The 15,971-nt window shown below is 39.1% G+C and overlaps 1 protein-coding gene across 3 annotated transcripts in view; it reads right to left on the minus strand.

Annotated features, from left to right (window-relative positions):
- Positions 1-3,077: 3,077 nt before the first annotated feature.
- The window catches only part of SH3GL2 (SH3 domain containing GRB2 like 2, endophilin A1), a 313,692-nt gene continuing 300,798 nt past the window's right edge, over positions 3,078-15,971 (minus strand). For all 3 annotated transcript variants that reach the window (XM_072655741.1, XM_072655750.1, XM_072655756.1), the window contains 4 exons: positions 9,165-9,323; positions 7,220-7,323; positions 6,722-6,852; positions 3,078-4,618 (listed from right to left, as the gene is read on the minus strand). In XM_072655741.1, the coding sequence (XP_072511842.1) occupies positions 4,419-4,618; positions 6,722-6,852; positions 7,220-7,323; positions 9,165-9,323 (594 nt within the window). In that variant the 3' untranslated portion in view covers positions 3,078-4,418. The remainder of the gene's footprint in view (positions 4,619-6,721; positions 6,853-7,219; positions 7,324-9,164; positions 9,324-15,971) is intronic.

Genomic DNA, 15,971 nt, shown 5'->3' on the forward strand with positions numbered 1-15,971 from the left:
TTAAAGCCCAAATTCAACAAGCATTTTTTAAGTTACATCTATGTCTTACAGACAATACTCTGAATGGTGGGGATATAAAGGTAAAAGCAAAATGATCCCTACACTGAAAGGCTTATATCATATGGGGGAAGGGGAGGTAGGATACAAAATTTATGCAGATAAATGAATGATAATTTGAAGAGGGAAAGAACACTTGTAAGTCTCGGTATCAGAAAAGGCTTCTTGGAGGAGGTAATGTCTAAGGTAAGACTGGAAAGAAGAAATAATTCTGGAAGTCCTAGAATAAGGAACACATCCTAGGCAGGGGGTGATGGCAGATAGCAACATGTCCAATATGGGAAACAGCTATTCAATCCAATTTGACTCTAACATAAAGCACAGAGCTAAAGAAATGTGAAGTACCAGAAAGGTACCTTGGAGTCACGTAGGTGAGGACTGTAAATGCCTCTCTAAGAGATACACGCTTTTCCCCCTAGGCTAGGAAGCTACTGGTGGATTTCCAGGGAGGAAGCCAGTCACAGCTTTAGATCTGTGCCTTAGGAAGATTGTCCTGACGTTGAGAGAGGGCTAGAAAGGAGAAACTGAAGAGAGAGAGACCCTGGAGGCTGGGAGACTAGTTCAGAAGTTTTCTTTAATAACCCACAGGAGAGGGGAAAAGAGTGGTTGAGCAAATGTTGGGAACATGATTCTGTAAAGTAATGTTATGGAGCGAGAAGTAACAGACCTTAGCACTTGATTGAACTTGTAGGCTAACTGAGAGGAAAGAGAAGAGTCTAAGAAATTTGATTCATGTGAATAATGAAATGGCTGCGCTATTCTAATTGCCATTGCGCATTTCCACTGGGCTAGAACCAATTGTCGTATTTTACATAATTATGAGTTTGAATAATACAAATTTGAATATGCCATTATCTTTTCCACATTGCAACTTTTCCCATCATGGTTTAAATATATTGTGGGTTGGCATAAGAAATTAAATGGAAATTAAGGGGGAGTTTTGTAGAAGCTTATATCAGTAAGCACCCAACATACACGGGGGGGGGGGGGGGTCGCTATCACAGGTTCTTAGATCTGCATTCATAAAAGGAAAGGCAACTTTTGAAGGGTCAGCAATCACTTTAATCAAGCCCATGCATCAATCCTTCAGTCAAGCACATATATCACTCACCTAGTTCAGGGGAGTCAACATCCTGAACCCCAAAGTAATCAACAGACATGGCTTCTTCTGTCTGACCATAATTCAACAGAGAGGTACAGCTGTCTGACCAGTTACCAGAGAGGGAAGCACGACATTTGGGTTCTCAAAGCTGGGGGAGCTTTTGAGCGGTTTCTCAGAGTCCTCATTTGTCACTCAAACCTTAGAACCAAAATAAAACCTCACCCTCAGAGTATTTATACACTTTTTAGAGCCAGAGGGCATAATCCTCTGACCCAGTGCCTCAAAAGAACAAAATTAAAAAGTATTTGGGACAAAACAACAAAACAACTCCCCTAATCAAGCTTCCCACAATGGGCAGGTCCATCAATGGGTGGGAAATATCTTCCCCAATCACATTATTCAATCAGAGGCACTTTTAGTAAATCAAAAACAGCAAAAGATCTTAATTTGATTGCCATTACAAAGCCACAGATAACACACAAAGGCCAGCAGAAGACAGAAAAAGTTTAGAAACTCAGAAATGCATAAAATAAACGTAGATTGGTTGTTGTCCTTCCTTCTCTAAGAGGACCAAAAATGACATCACTGTGCTAGAGTCAAGTTTCAATGTGTCTGATTGTGGCTGATCAGACCCACAGGAGCTCGGATTGCTCTACAACATGTCAAGCACAAATAGTCTGTGTGAACATTTGGGGTAGATACTCTAAATTTGCACATTCTGCGTTTCCTTTGAGCTGCTTCAATGCTACTTTGCTCATACACATGGCAACTCCAACGTGGGCACACCATGCTGGGCAGTCCTGTGCCAGTGTCTCCTATGTCACACAATCAATTTCAAAGTTCTTAAGCAAGACTTTGAGAGTGTCCTTGTATCACTTCTTCTGACCACCACGTGAAAACATATGTATAGTATTGTCTAATATCAACATATTTTATCTTTCAATACCATAATAATTCAGACTTTTTGCTGGTATGAAGGGAGGGTCAATAATTTTATGCATATTTTCCCAATTCCAAGGTCACTGCACCCTTTGCCCCTATGATGTGGAAGAGATAACTGTATCTGACTACTTCATCATATTTATTATTTGCACTAATCAAAAACTAACTGTAATATGTTTAGCCTGGAGGACCCGAATAGAACTAGAAATGGAGAATTTGAGAGGAGAGGAAGGTTTAAGGGGATATACTCTGAGTTTAATTTCATTGAGTGCCAATTGGGCATCCAGATGATGCCCAGCAGGCAGCTGTAGACACAAGAATTAAGTTGAGGAACCAGATTAGTGCTGGATACATATGTATTTACGAGTCATGTACATAGCTCTCTGGCCATGTTAGAAAAAAAAGACAGACACACACACATACATATAGGTGGCTGTGTACCTGTGTACCTATATATGTGTAAGTATATGTATATGCCATATCATGACCCAGTCTCATCACCAGCGCTTCCCAGGACATGGCATTCACTGAGAGCTGCATTTAAATTCTTGATTTTTAAAAATCATTATTCACGTGGACTGGGGAGTTCAGTGTGTAGTAATTATTACACTGTGAGCAATGATGACCAAAACAGAACCATCTCCAGCTGGTATATCTGGGTAGCTATGGAATGCAATGGATGGACTGCTGGGTCCCGAATCTAGAAGACCTGAGTTCAAATCTAACCTCAGATACCTCCTAGCTGTGGACCCTATGCAAAATCACTTAGTTTCCTCAACTGTGGGGATAATGCCAGCACCTAGCTCACAGGTTGTTATGAGGATCAAATGAGATGAATAAAATGCTTAGTCGTGTGGCTAGCACATAGCATGGACTGTATAAAAGCTTACTTCACTCCCCCCTTCCTTCCCCAGTCCTGCCCCAAGGATTCCACAACACAAACAGCAAAACAGAAAGAAAACAGCCAGTCTTGTAATTCATCTGTCTGCATCATTTATTGGAGACAGCAATGCTCATACATGAAGCAAGAGGAGCTGGTCTTTCATTTCACATGATCCAGGATGGACATGGCACATCCAAAGCGGCACATTAAATCTCTGAAAGGGGCTGTACAGTTTAGATAAATAGAACTCTGAGGAACTCAACTAGGAGGACTCTTACAACCATTACAAAAAGAATGCCGATACAGCTACGCACAGCACTGTACACACACGATGAGGCCAGAAAAGGAGGGGAGGAAGGGAGCTGACTGGAGCCACGTACCTTAAATTGCTCAGCACACACAAAAAATCATTATTTAGTCCTCATTGAGGGCAGAATATGCACAAGGGGTGTTCAAAGAGTACAAGGGGACAGTGGAAAGAGAAAAAACAGAGTAGACTTATTTTTTCGTTCATGAACAGGAGATAAATAATTCCTGGTGCTTTCCTTATTTGTCTCTGTGCCAAAGTATCACAGGGAATACACAAGAATAAAACTGCATCTCCCCTCCCTGCCCGCCTTCCTCTTCCCTTCTGTGCCAGCTCTGTGCCCAGCTATCCTGTAGAGACATATTATGATCTCATGCATCATTTCTGCAGAGCAAGCACACTGGATTTGGCAGCCTAAGTCCCTTCCTTGATTCCTTACAGGATGTTTCTGCAAGGACATCTTTTCTCATCTGTGGGCATCTTTTCCCCAGAAATCAAATGGGGCTTTTCTTTAGCAGAAAGGGAGAGGAAAACTAGTGGTGTGTCAGTAAAGGGTATAAATGGTTACAAAAGATAGTCGATTTTCAGAGAAGCCTTTGAATTTTCATTGTACCTTTGTCACTGACCACATCTCAAGACTACTCGTTCTGATCAGAAGACAATGTGCTGGTGAGGCAATATCAGACAGCTTAGTGAGCTGGGGATCCTGGGGAGGGGGACACAGAGAGGCAAGAACATTTCTCCCTTGGTATGGAGTGCAGAGGCTTGAAAATGACCTCAAGGTGATAGACGCTATCTTCATTAGGATGGACTGACTGCATTGAGCCACCTGGTCACACCTCAGGGAGACATGTCTCCCTAAAGTGTGTAAACAGCTCCTGGCTGTGACCATGGACTGGCCTGGTTTGGCAAGCAGGAAGCATGTGCCATTCACTGTGCAGGAAGATATCGTCCATCACCACAGCCAGAGCAGGGCAGCCAATGGGAACCAAAGATGCTCAGTGGGACTGGGTGACATTGACCACTGCGGCCTGTACTTGGGAGGTGCTTAAAGCAGCATTTCCAAAGCAGTGGCATTAAACTGAACTACCTGGGTCAAGAGTTGGTGAGCCAGCCAGCAAGACATTCTAATGAGGCAGAGCAACCAGAATCTCCACATAGTTGATAGGGAAGAAGCCTGACTGACCATGAAGCATCCCCTCATACCAGTTCTCATCAATCTGGTTGGTGAGGGTAATGACATCACCCTCCTTAAAACCTAGCTCGCCTTCATTTTCAGGTTCAAAGTCATACAGAGCTCGGCAGCAGGGTTGATCCATTGGGACACCTAAGAGACAGGAAACAGAGTAAAGCAAAGGAAAGAAACAAAACATTTAGTATTGTGGCACCTGATGTTTACTCTTATGAAATTAGAAATTTCTGTACTTCCCATGTTAACACCCATTCTGTGCCCCAGCTCTAGGGCACAAAGGGGAAATGACATAGGCCACACCCAAAGCACAGCTATCGTTCTTCATACCTTCCCCCAAGTTGGTAGATTGAGCCAATCCTGAGACTCAGGGTCTAGAAAGCTGTTGGTCAAGTTCTGTTTGCATTATTCTTGAGGAGGTTATAGTATGATGAAAGGAACACTGCATCTGATGTTGGAAGCTCTGGAGTTACATCCTGGGTATGCCACTTGCTAGTTCTGCGATTTGAAGCTAATGCCTTCATCGCTCTGTGGTAAAATTTCTTCTAATGCAAAATGGAGGGAGGCAGGAAAGCTGTACTCAAACAACATTCCTCAACAGGGGAATATCAAGGAGAGGGAAAGAAAATGCCTACTATGTGCCATAAACTGTGCTAAGTGCATTATAAACATTATTGCATTTGAGGCTATAATGATCAATGAGATATGGTGGATAAAGCACATTAACCACAAGCCTTAAGACACTATGGAAATATCAGTTCCAGTTCTTATTGAGGGTGGTCACTACTGAGCTTAACGTAGAAGCTAGCAATATTTGGCTTCCTACAATTTTTTAAAAGCAAATTTGAGGGCTCAGGTGGCATGTGATCAAAGCAGGGTTCACAGCATGATCCATCTGGGGGACGTATTTTTATATAAGGACCTTCAAAGCATTTTGCACAGTTGAGATAATGTGGCATCATGAAGATCTAATGGTCCATATGAATTTTTGCAATCAAGAGTCTATTTCTCCCTCTCCCACTTCACTCCCTCTTATGGGGAATAAATAAGCTCATGCCCCCACAACCAGTTCCCTTAAGGCTAGAACTGCATGGCTGTTGTGAAAGCCACCAAATTAATAACAACCCATCAAATGAAAAGCTAACTAAGTGCTTCATTTCTGGAAAGAGAGGGGTATAGATATAGACTCAGCGCCCACTTTGACTGGTCCTGGGGGCTACCCAAGATGTTCTCTCTTCCATCATCTTTAGTCAATCAGAATACACAAAATCCATAAAAATTGCTTTTTAATACCTCCCAGTTCTTTCATCCTAGCCTCCTAAGAACATCTTTAGTCTATTTTTCTTTTTTCAGAAGAACAGCAAACACTGGACATTCAGAGAGAAGGTGGTGAGGTTTCTACACACCCTTTAAAAACCAAATGCAGAACCACTGAAAATGAAGACTTTGCCAAATGGGTCACCCATAGATTTTTTTTCCATCCATGGGGAAAAGAGGAAAATCCAAAAAAAGCATTTATGAGAATATATCCATTTCCCCAACAGAAGGGAAAGTTTATTTTTTATTGTACAAACCTCAGTCCCACAGCACAGTGAACTGTTGAAAACCTGGCAGGTGTCATGACTCAAACTGTATTAGTATGCAAGACAGCATGCTAGTGTTGTTCAAGGAATCTGACTCAACCTGTTCCTGGGGGTGGGCTGGACTATATGGTAGGCAGCAGGGAGTAGGAGCATATAACAAAGAGAGGGGAAAATGGAATCAAAGACTGAAACTTAATCTCTCAGTGCTGATACAATATGTCAAGGGAAGTGATTTACTACCCAGGGAAAAAAAAGGTTGCTCAAAATCCAAGCGTGCTGGGAGAGTAGATTAACAGAAAGGAAAACATGAAGAATTAGTGACTTGTGAAGATAGGAGCTAGAGAGAAGGAGAAAGAATAAAAGGGAGGAAAGGGGAGGAGGAAGAGAAAGGGAGAGAGGCAAAGGGAATAATAAAAAGAGAGAAGGAAAGAGTACATAAAGAAAAATGGAGGGAGGGAGAGAAGTTACGGGGACAGAGAGCACAGAATCCTTTTTCAAATAATTACAACCAGGCAAAGAATAAATTAGGAGGAAGAAAAATAAATTACTGTGACTTGAATGAAATCCAAGAGGATTAATCTCAGGATTACTTCAAAGGATTCTAATGGAAAATTTTCTACATGTGTTTTAACAGAATCTGTGCCCAGCTGCACCTGACCTGCTGGTTTAGGAGTGCTTGTGTGGGACAGGCCTCCGTTATGCTGAGTATTGTCTCCAGATGAAAACTCCAGGCTCATGCGAGGTTTAGGCTGGTACTCTCTTCTCGGCTGAGATGAAGCTTCTCTTATCCTGTATAAGGGATCGACAGATCAGTCAATCAATAAATAAAGAAATCAGATAAAAATGAGAAAGCATAAGAAAACCATTATCAACATGAATGAGCCAAAAGCAAAAATCCGTACAACTATTCTTATGACTTAGGCATGTCTATTATATTTATCCTCCAGGTATGAACCAAAAGGTAGAGGCCATGGGAGAGGGAACTCCTTAGCAAATGCTCTGGGATTCTCTAATAGAAATGCTTGACAAAGGTGACTAACGGTAATTGTTAAGGGATTCAATTAGCATTCTAGTCTATTTCAGTGAGGAGTTTAAGTTTACCATCAGGAAAGGTGGGCGACTTAGTCTTAACAGTTTGATGAGAAGGGTGCAGTACCTTTCCTCAAGCCTGACGGTAACTTGCTGCAGAATCTGGGAAGCCTGCTTGTGGTACTCCAGCTGGGCTTGTACCAGAGCAGAGAGCTGGCTCACCTGTTCAATCTGCACATCAACAGAAAAAAATGAATCTTAGAGCAATGCTTTCAAGTCACTTTGTACAGACCACGCCTTCAAACATCCAGCAAATATTTAATATTATGCAATGGATATCATGCCAGGAGCTGGAGATACACACACACACACACACACACACACACACACACACATACACACACATAAATATATATGTGTGTGTATGTGTGTGTGTGTATATAGATAGATAGATAGATAGATAGATAGATAGATAGATAGATAGATAGATAGACAGAGACAGACAGACAGACAGACAGACAGATAGATATAGATATAGATATAGATATAGATATAGATATAGATATAGATATATAACAACCAAGAAACATTTCATAACCTTAAGGAACTTTCATTCCCTCTGGGGACTTTTCATGTGGAAATAAAACACACACACACACATACGGAGAGAGAGAGAAACACAAAATATATGTTAAGTAAAATATTTAAAGTTATGTATTAAGACTTGTGAGGTTGCTAGTCACTGGAGAGTCAAGAGAAGTCTAGTGGAAGAGGTTCCATTTGAATCTGTGAAAAAATTAACTAATACTATTTAAGCTGCGGATTTCATATGGCCAGGGGTTAGTCAACTTTTAGCTAATAATGAAAATTAAAAATAGGGTCCACCACTGTAGGTCTTGCTCAGTTGAAATGCAAAGGCATGAGTTAGGCAAAGAAAACTATTTTGATCTATGAACATATACAATATCTTGGGGAATAACAATAATTTGGTTTCTTGAAGTATGTATGACTAACTAGACATATTTCTAAGTAACCATTCTAAATATTTTGGGTTTCTGTTAGAAAATAACATAAAATAACTCTGTTATTTAGATGTAAAAAGCTCAGAGCTAACTAGGAAATTTTAGAATGGTGTTTGGCACAACATAATGAACTCTTGTGTGCTGTGGTAGGTACCAGAATGCAAAGGAAAAATTCTAAATGGCGGGGGCTCATTTCTTTCCCTTTCACAGGAATAAATATTTCTATATGCCTCACCCCAAATGGATATGGTGTTAAGAATAATTCTTATACCACTGATTGCTCAGGGATGTTATGAAGACTTATTAAATGATGAATAATTGAATTAATCTCTCATTAATATGTACACTTTCTCTAACGGTACATCTTGAAACCCATCTATACCTTTCCAAGTTGTGTGAATCTTGTCCATGCTGAGAAATTATGCATAGAGATTTAACCAAAGGGTTGGAAGCTCTCCTCTGTATCTTGTATCTGTCCATTAGTTTTCCCTTGCTCTTACTAAATGACCAACTCATGAAAAGACACCCCTTTTCTCACTGTTCATTTCCTGCATGTTGTCTTTCATACTGTTTCTTATACAACATGATTGCTAATATGCTAAAGTGAGTGATGGTGTAGTGGAAAGAGCATTTTACTTGTACAGAGGAAAGAATTGGGTTCAGTCTTTACTCTGATATTTACTACCTATGAGACCTTGATCCAGTCACTTACCTTTTTGAGACTCATAACTTCATTTAAGAACAATAATACTTTGTTGCAGGAAAACCATTTTGTACATTTTAACATGTCAGATAAATGTGAGTGGCAGACTTTTAAATGTACTCCAATGAAAATAGCATAAAAACACTTTTCCTTGTTTTTCTTTGCATTTGTTCTAGCTTATCCTCATTAGTCATATTCTTCAATGACCCTAACCAGCTACCTAAACCCCTGTTCAAGACTGAGTAATCTGGATATCAAGAGTATTAATTATCGTTTTAATGTGTTTAAATAAGCCTATAACCACAAGATTCAAATGTCAGGACCAAATAAAACAGTAATCTGCTCACATCCATTTCCAGGAGGTTGAACATGCTTGACTCAGCGATTTCTTTAGATTCATCAAATTTCTCTAGAGCTTGGCGAAGCTCCTCATCTGGAATCTTGCCTTGTCTTTTCTTCTTGTAATCAAAGTCTAGGCGTCGACCCTCCAACTTCTTTAGATGATGCTGAAAAATTGAAGGACAGAAGGGATTGAGGGAAAACCTTTGAAGGAAAAGTCACTGAGATGGAGTAGAAAGATAAAAGAAAAGGTAGGTAGAAGACCTGGATACTAATCCTAATTCCATCATGTTATCTATGAAACTTGGGGAAAATCACTTATTTTCTCCAAACCTTAGTCTACCGCTTTACAAAATGGGATAATAATATCTTCTCTGTCTACTTCACAGGATTATTGAAAGTCTAAAGGGAGATCACAGTTGGAAAGCCCTTTAAAACTTATAGTTAGCTATATAAAACAGAGATTAGGGATAAAGACTTGACTAAGGGATTCACTAGTACATGGAATTCTCAGGTAAGGAGACTCTCTCTACCAATGTAGGTCAGTCATGTTCTCTGTAACCAGTCTTAGAGAGCTGCCTAAAAAACCGAGTCATTAAAAATGACTTGCCTAGGGTCACATATCTAATATGTTTAAGAAGTTCAACTTAGCTCATGGGATCCTGTTGGCTCCAAGGCTGGCTCTCTAGCCACTATTACTGCTTACCTCAATGAGGTATTTTTGAGGAAAACACTTTGCAAATTTCAAATGTTACAATATTATAAATATTTGTGATTTCATAGGCAAGGTTATTACCTTTACCAATCCAGACTATAACCTCTCCAATGCTTTAGTTAACAACTTTCTGTAGCTAAGAACAAAGCAAAGCGAAACAAATGAACCAAAAAAAAAAAAAAATAACCATCACTTGGTATCGACCCTTAGGTGACGAGGCTCTGTACACTTAGCTAGATGGGAACTTAAACAAAAGATGCATTAGTCCTGTACTTTATGGATCCTGTACTCAAAACCATACCAACACTGCAGAGCTAAAAAAGTCTCACATCAATCTTTGAGCACAGCTTTGAGAATACAGGGTCATCTACATTCCACAATGAGGCATGAGAAAAAAATTTTGGTGGAATATAAACCTGAATGAACCATGTAAACTCTCATTATTTTCCTATATTTTATTTGTTTTTAGTTTTCAATATTCACTTTTATAAAACTGAGTTCTAAATTTTCTCCCCCTCCCTCAACTCTCCCCTTTCCAAGACAGCATGCAACCTGATATAGGCCATATATAGAGAGAATCATATTAAACATATTTCCACATTAGTCATGTTGTAAAGAAGATTTAGAACAAAAGGGAAAACCATGAGAAAGAAGAGACGACAACAAAAAGAGAAAATAGTATGCTTCAGTCTGCATCCCCTCAATTTCAATTCTTAGCCACCACAAAAAAGAGGTGTTATAAATATTTTTGTACATGTAGGTCCTTTCCCCATATTTTATGATCTCTTTAGGATATAGACCTAGAAGTGGTGTTGCTAGGTCAAAGAGTATGCACAGTTTTATAGCCCTGTGGGCATAGTTCTCTAGAATGGTTGGATCAGTTCACAACTCCACCAACAACACATTAGAGTTACACTTTTCCCACATCTCCAACATTTATCATTTTCTTGTTTTGTCATGTTAGCCCATCTAATATGTGTGATGTGGTACCTCAAGTTACATTTCTCTAATCAATAGTGACTTAGAACATTTTTTCATATAACTATAGATAGTTCTAATTTCTTTATCTGAAAACTGATTGTTCATATCCTTTGAGCATTTATCAATTTGAGAATGACCTGAATTCTTATAAATTTGACTCAGTTCTCTATATATTTTAGAAATGAGGCCTTTATCAGAGACACTGGTTGTAAAAATTGTTTCCAGTTTTCTGCTTCTCTTCTAATCTTGGTTGCATTGGCTTTGTTTGTACAAAAACATAATTTAAAATAAAATTATCCATTTTGCATTTCATAATGTTTTCTTTCTCTTCTTTGGTCATAAATTCTTCTCTTCTCCATAGACCTGATAGGTAAACTATTCCCTGCTCTCCTAATTTGCTTATAGTCTCATCCTTTATCCCTAAATCATGTACCCATTTTTACCTTATCTTGGTATACAGTGTAAGATGTTGGTCTATGCCTCTTTTCTGCCATACTATTTTCCAGTTTTCCCAGCAGTTTTTGTTAAATAATGAGTTCTTATCCCAACAGCTGGTGTCTTTGGGTTTATCAAACAGTAGGTTACTGTGGTCATTGAGTACTGTGTCTTATGTACCTAACCTCTTCCACTGTTCCACCACTCTTTTTCTTAGCCAGTACACCAAGTAGTTTTGATGATTGCTGCTTTATAATACAGTTTTAGATCTGGTTGGGCTAGGCCACCTTCCCTTGCATTTCTTTTCATTATTTCCCTTGATATTATGACTCTTTTTGGTGAACTCTCATTATTTATTATTATTACCATTTAAAGATACAGGGAAAAGATAATTTTTTCAGTTCATTTTGCTTTATGCTCACGTTTTACATAGCTAAGTGAGTACTGGACCTGGAGTCAAGAAGACCTGAGTTCAAATTTAGTCTCAAAGACTAGTTGTGTGACCCGGGGCAAGTCACTTCACCTGTGTCTGCCTGAGTTTCCTTATAGCAATAATGATAGTATCTATCTTAGTGTGGTCACAGTGGGTATTGCAGTGTGGATTAAATGACATATTTATAAAGGACTTAACAGAGTAGCTGGAATATAGTAGGTACTTAGTAAATGCTTATTCCCTGCCTTTCATTAACTTTCAAAAGAAGGCAGAAGCTTAAATATTAATGTCACTAGAGGAGCAATAATTTTCAATGGCTAACTAAAAGAAAATCCCATTAAGAAATGGGATTTAAGAATGAGAGAATACAAGTGAGAAATCCCACTCACCCCACCCACCCCCCAAGTCATTTTTCCAAATAGTCTTCAGTTCTTGTTCAAATGATGATCATCAACTTCCTGATGGATTGAAGAGTGCAAGAAAAATTGGGCTATTGGAATAAACTAAAAGATTCGCAATCCTGCCCTGCCTTAGGACAATCATTTTCCCCCTAAATAGCCTTGTGATACATAAGTTGCCAGCTAAGAACTCTCACTACCTGTTGTAACAGTTATCACCCTGACAATCTGCATTTCTAAAAGGAAAGGCAACTTTCTAGGGGTCAACAATCACTTTAATCAAGTACATGTATCATTCACTTAGTTCTGGGGAAAGAGTCAGCACCCTGAACTTCAGAGAAAATACAAAGAAATCAAGATCAACAGACATGGCTTCCAACCATCTGATATAAGCAGTATATACATAGATCAACAGACAGAAGCAACTGTCTGACCATTACATACATGCATAGCTACCAGAGAGAGAAACACTAGCATCTGGATTTTCAAAGCTGGGAAGGCTCCTTAGGGGCTGCCCAGAGTCTTTCTGGTCAAACAAACACTTTCAATGAGTAAGCCTCAAAGTAAAACCTCACTTCAGAGTCTTTATACACTTTTTAGAGCCAGAGGGCATCAAAAGCCTTGAGAATCAGTGCGTCATGAACAAAAGGTGTTGGCTTTCCTACAAATCTTCCCAGGCCCATTAATGGGTGGGGAAGATCTTCTTTAATCATCTTATTCAATCGGAGGCACTTGATTGTACGAAAAGAAAAAAAATCATTATCAATACACCTGTCTAAATGGGAACCTTCTCTGCAACTAATAATCTTAGAAAACTGAGGTGAAGTGACCTACCCAGCCAGAACACGTCACAGGTAGGATTGGAACCAGCTCCTCTTAGCTCCAACACTCAGTCTCTACTCATTGTGTCATGATTACTCTTCCTTTATTGGCTATATGGGCCCAAATAATTCATTACTTAGTAGGTAATACTGTAGTAATGAGTCCCTCTGCCCTCAGCTAGGCTAAACCAGTATGAAAGTCAAACTCTGTTGCCAGGTCAATATTTTGAGTTTTTTCATCCTGACAGGATGTTCTGTAGCTTCTGCTCCATTGATTTAGCTTCTGAGAACTCAAGGTCACTCATACTACATGGTACCAGAGAAGGAATTTTTTTTGAACTATTTATTGCTACAAATTTATTTTCCTAATCTTGCTGTGCCTAGAATAATACTAAAACTTCCTATTATTTTCTGAGCATAGACACACACAAATTATGAGCCAAGAAGAAACAAACCTAGGATTAAAAATATCCATAGATCATCCACCAAGAAAAAAATTCCTATGCTGGTAGTCAAGAGTTAACTTGATTTGTAATTTCCCCAGTAAATTTTCTTTGCCAGAAAATCGGTCACCAAATAAGAAATGGTTTTGGCCTCAGCTACTCATGAAGATACATGTACTAAGCTATAAAACAGTTGTGATATGCATTAGTAGAGAGTATACACAATGAGGAAGTCATAGTTTTTTATAAGGGCCCAATTAATTAAGAAGTATGTACTTTAAAGTTATTCATGAAAAAATCTACTGTGAACAGTGAGATATGGAAGGAAACTACAATGAAAGATTTACAATTTTGTTTACTTTCAAACTTAGGTATATCACTGAATACAAATCAAAAGGAGGTGATAGTGTAAAAAGAATGAATGAAAATGAAATCAGAGGTCCTGGGTTCAAATCCTGGCTTTTCTTCTTATAACCTGTGTAACCTTACACAAGCCACTTCTCCTTTTCTCTAACCTTAAACAACTCACAAAGTTAGTATGAATCAGAGGCAGGTCATGTACTCTGGTGCTCCTGGCTCCAAGCTCAGCCCTCTGCCCACTATGCCATGATGCATCTCAGTTCTTCTTTGAGCATCTTTCATTTCATTCCACTGCTTGTGAGTTGATGAAAAGCCTTGCTATTCTTTCTACTCATTTTCCCTTTGTCCCCATCCATAAAGAATAAACAGGAAGGGTGTAGAAAAGCAATAGGACATGCAGGAGGAGATGAACAGAGAAAGAAATGTTCTCAGGAAGAATATTTTATACCCATAGAAACTTGAATTCCTTATGTCTCAAATTCTCCCTTTGAAGTAGCTATAAGATTCTAGGCAAAACATTGTGGCACAGAAAGATGACAGCATCTCTGGATTTTAGAGAAGGCACTCTAAAGAGCATCTAATCCAAACCCCCCATTTTACAGAAAAGGAGGAGGCTGAGATCCATTATGTGGAGAAACTCACCTTAAGAAATGCAATTCCTAAAGGAGAGAGACAAGACAGGCAGCATGATATGGTGGTAAGGGTATTTGATTTGGAGTCAGAGGATATAGGTGTGACCTTGGGTGAATCACTTCCCTACTCCATACACCAGGTTTTTCATCTTTCAAATGAGAAGTTTGGACTAAATGATCCTTAAAATCCCTCCCTACTCTGTATCCTTTCATTTGAACTGAAACCCTTTGATGTCTAATTCTGGGCTCTTTCCACTCCACAACACATCTTCCTTCAAACACGTTTACAGAGCTAGGGTCTCATCTGAGCATACTGAAGAGTCAGTGGAAGATACCGTTTTGGTGGGATGTTTCTAGGAATCATGACATTCATTAACTCAGCTTAATGAGTTCCTACCATGTGATGGGAAGGGTTCCAGGAGCTCCTTCAAAGTCATAACTTTGTTTTCACAGAAACTATGGGCCTGAGTGGAAGAAGTGGACATTGCCCTTATAAATGATGTCCTTCTCAAGGGTGGCCTGAAATGTAGACCTCAAAGGAAAAGCTCAGTTGTTCTGTGTGGCTTCCAAAAGATAACACGAGAATTTTCCCCAGTCCCAACAGCTGTTATGAAAATGTGAAAACACACAAGCTTTCAATATTATTATAACTGCTCATTTAAGCAAACTACTAAATTGTCATCAGTGGTACAGCTGGCATTTCATAGGGTGAAATCAACACAGAGAATTATAGGTTAATTAATATATTTGTGCTTCTCTGAAAAGAATGATAATCTTTCTTGAAAAGGAAACATTCCCAAAAGAACAACAAAAACTAACAAAAATAGAAATTGAACATAGTGTAATGACAATGACTAAGTCTGGTCCCAAAGAAGAGATATGGGAAGTCATCTTCCTCCTTTCTTTGCAGAGATGGGGAGCCATGTGTATAGAGCATGTAGGGATGGAATTACACTAGTTGATGTGTCAGTTAGCTGTGCTAAACTAGTTTTTCCCCCCTCCTTTTTTTTATTCTTTATTATAAAGGTTAGTTTTCTGGGTGGGAGGGAAGGCATATATTGGGAGGGAAGGGATATATTGGGAAAGAAAAGTAATATAAAAACAGATATGTCAACAAATTTCTTAAAATATTCTCAAACTATCCATCTAATGGCGACAAATTTCATGGAAAATTGTCTTTGGCGCACAGGCTATTGTTCCTTTGGGTTGCCGTCTCTGCCATTCCAGAAGAAATGACAGAGATGATACTTCATGAATCTTTGATTTGGTCAGTATGAGGATTCTCTCCACAAATACAGACAACAACCCCTCACTGACTCGGTAAAAGGTCTTCAAGAGTGGTTGTGGACCAAAATTTCATCTCCAAACTGGAGATAAGACTCTGCAACATTAGCTAGTTAGTCAGATGAAAGTCATTCCATCAAGGAGCTCATACTAAAAGCCTTTTATAGCTTCATATGGTCTATTAGAATTTATGGTGCCTGAGCATCTCCTTTAAGAACCCCAGCATCACCTCTACTCCAAGATGAGGCATCAGAGAGGGAGTTTAATGGATTAATAATAAGAACTGCTGACATTTTTAATATAACTTAAAAGG

Source organism: Notamacropus eugenii, chromosome 1 (assembly GCF_028372415.1).
Source record: "Notamacropus eugenii isolate mMacEug1 chromosome 1, mMacEug1.pri_v2, whole genome shotgun sequence".
NCBI classification, from domain to species: domain Eukaryota; kingdom Metazoa; phylum Chordata; class Mammalia; order Diprotodontia; family Macropodidae; genus Notamacropus; species Notamacropus eugenii.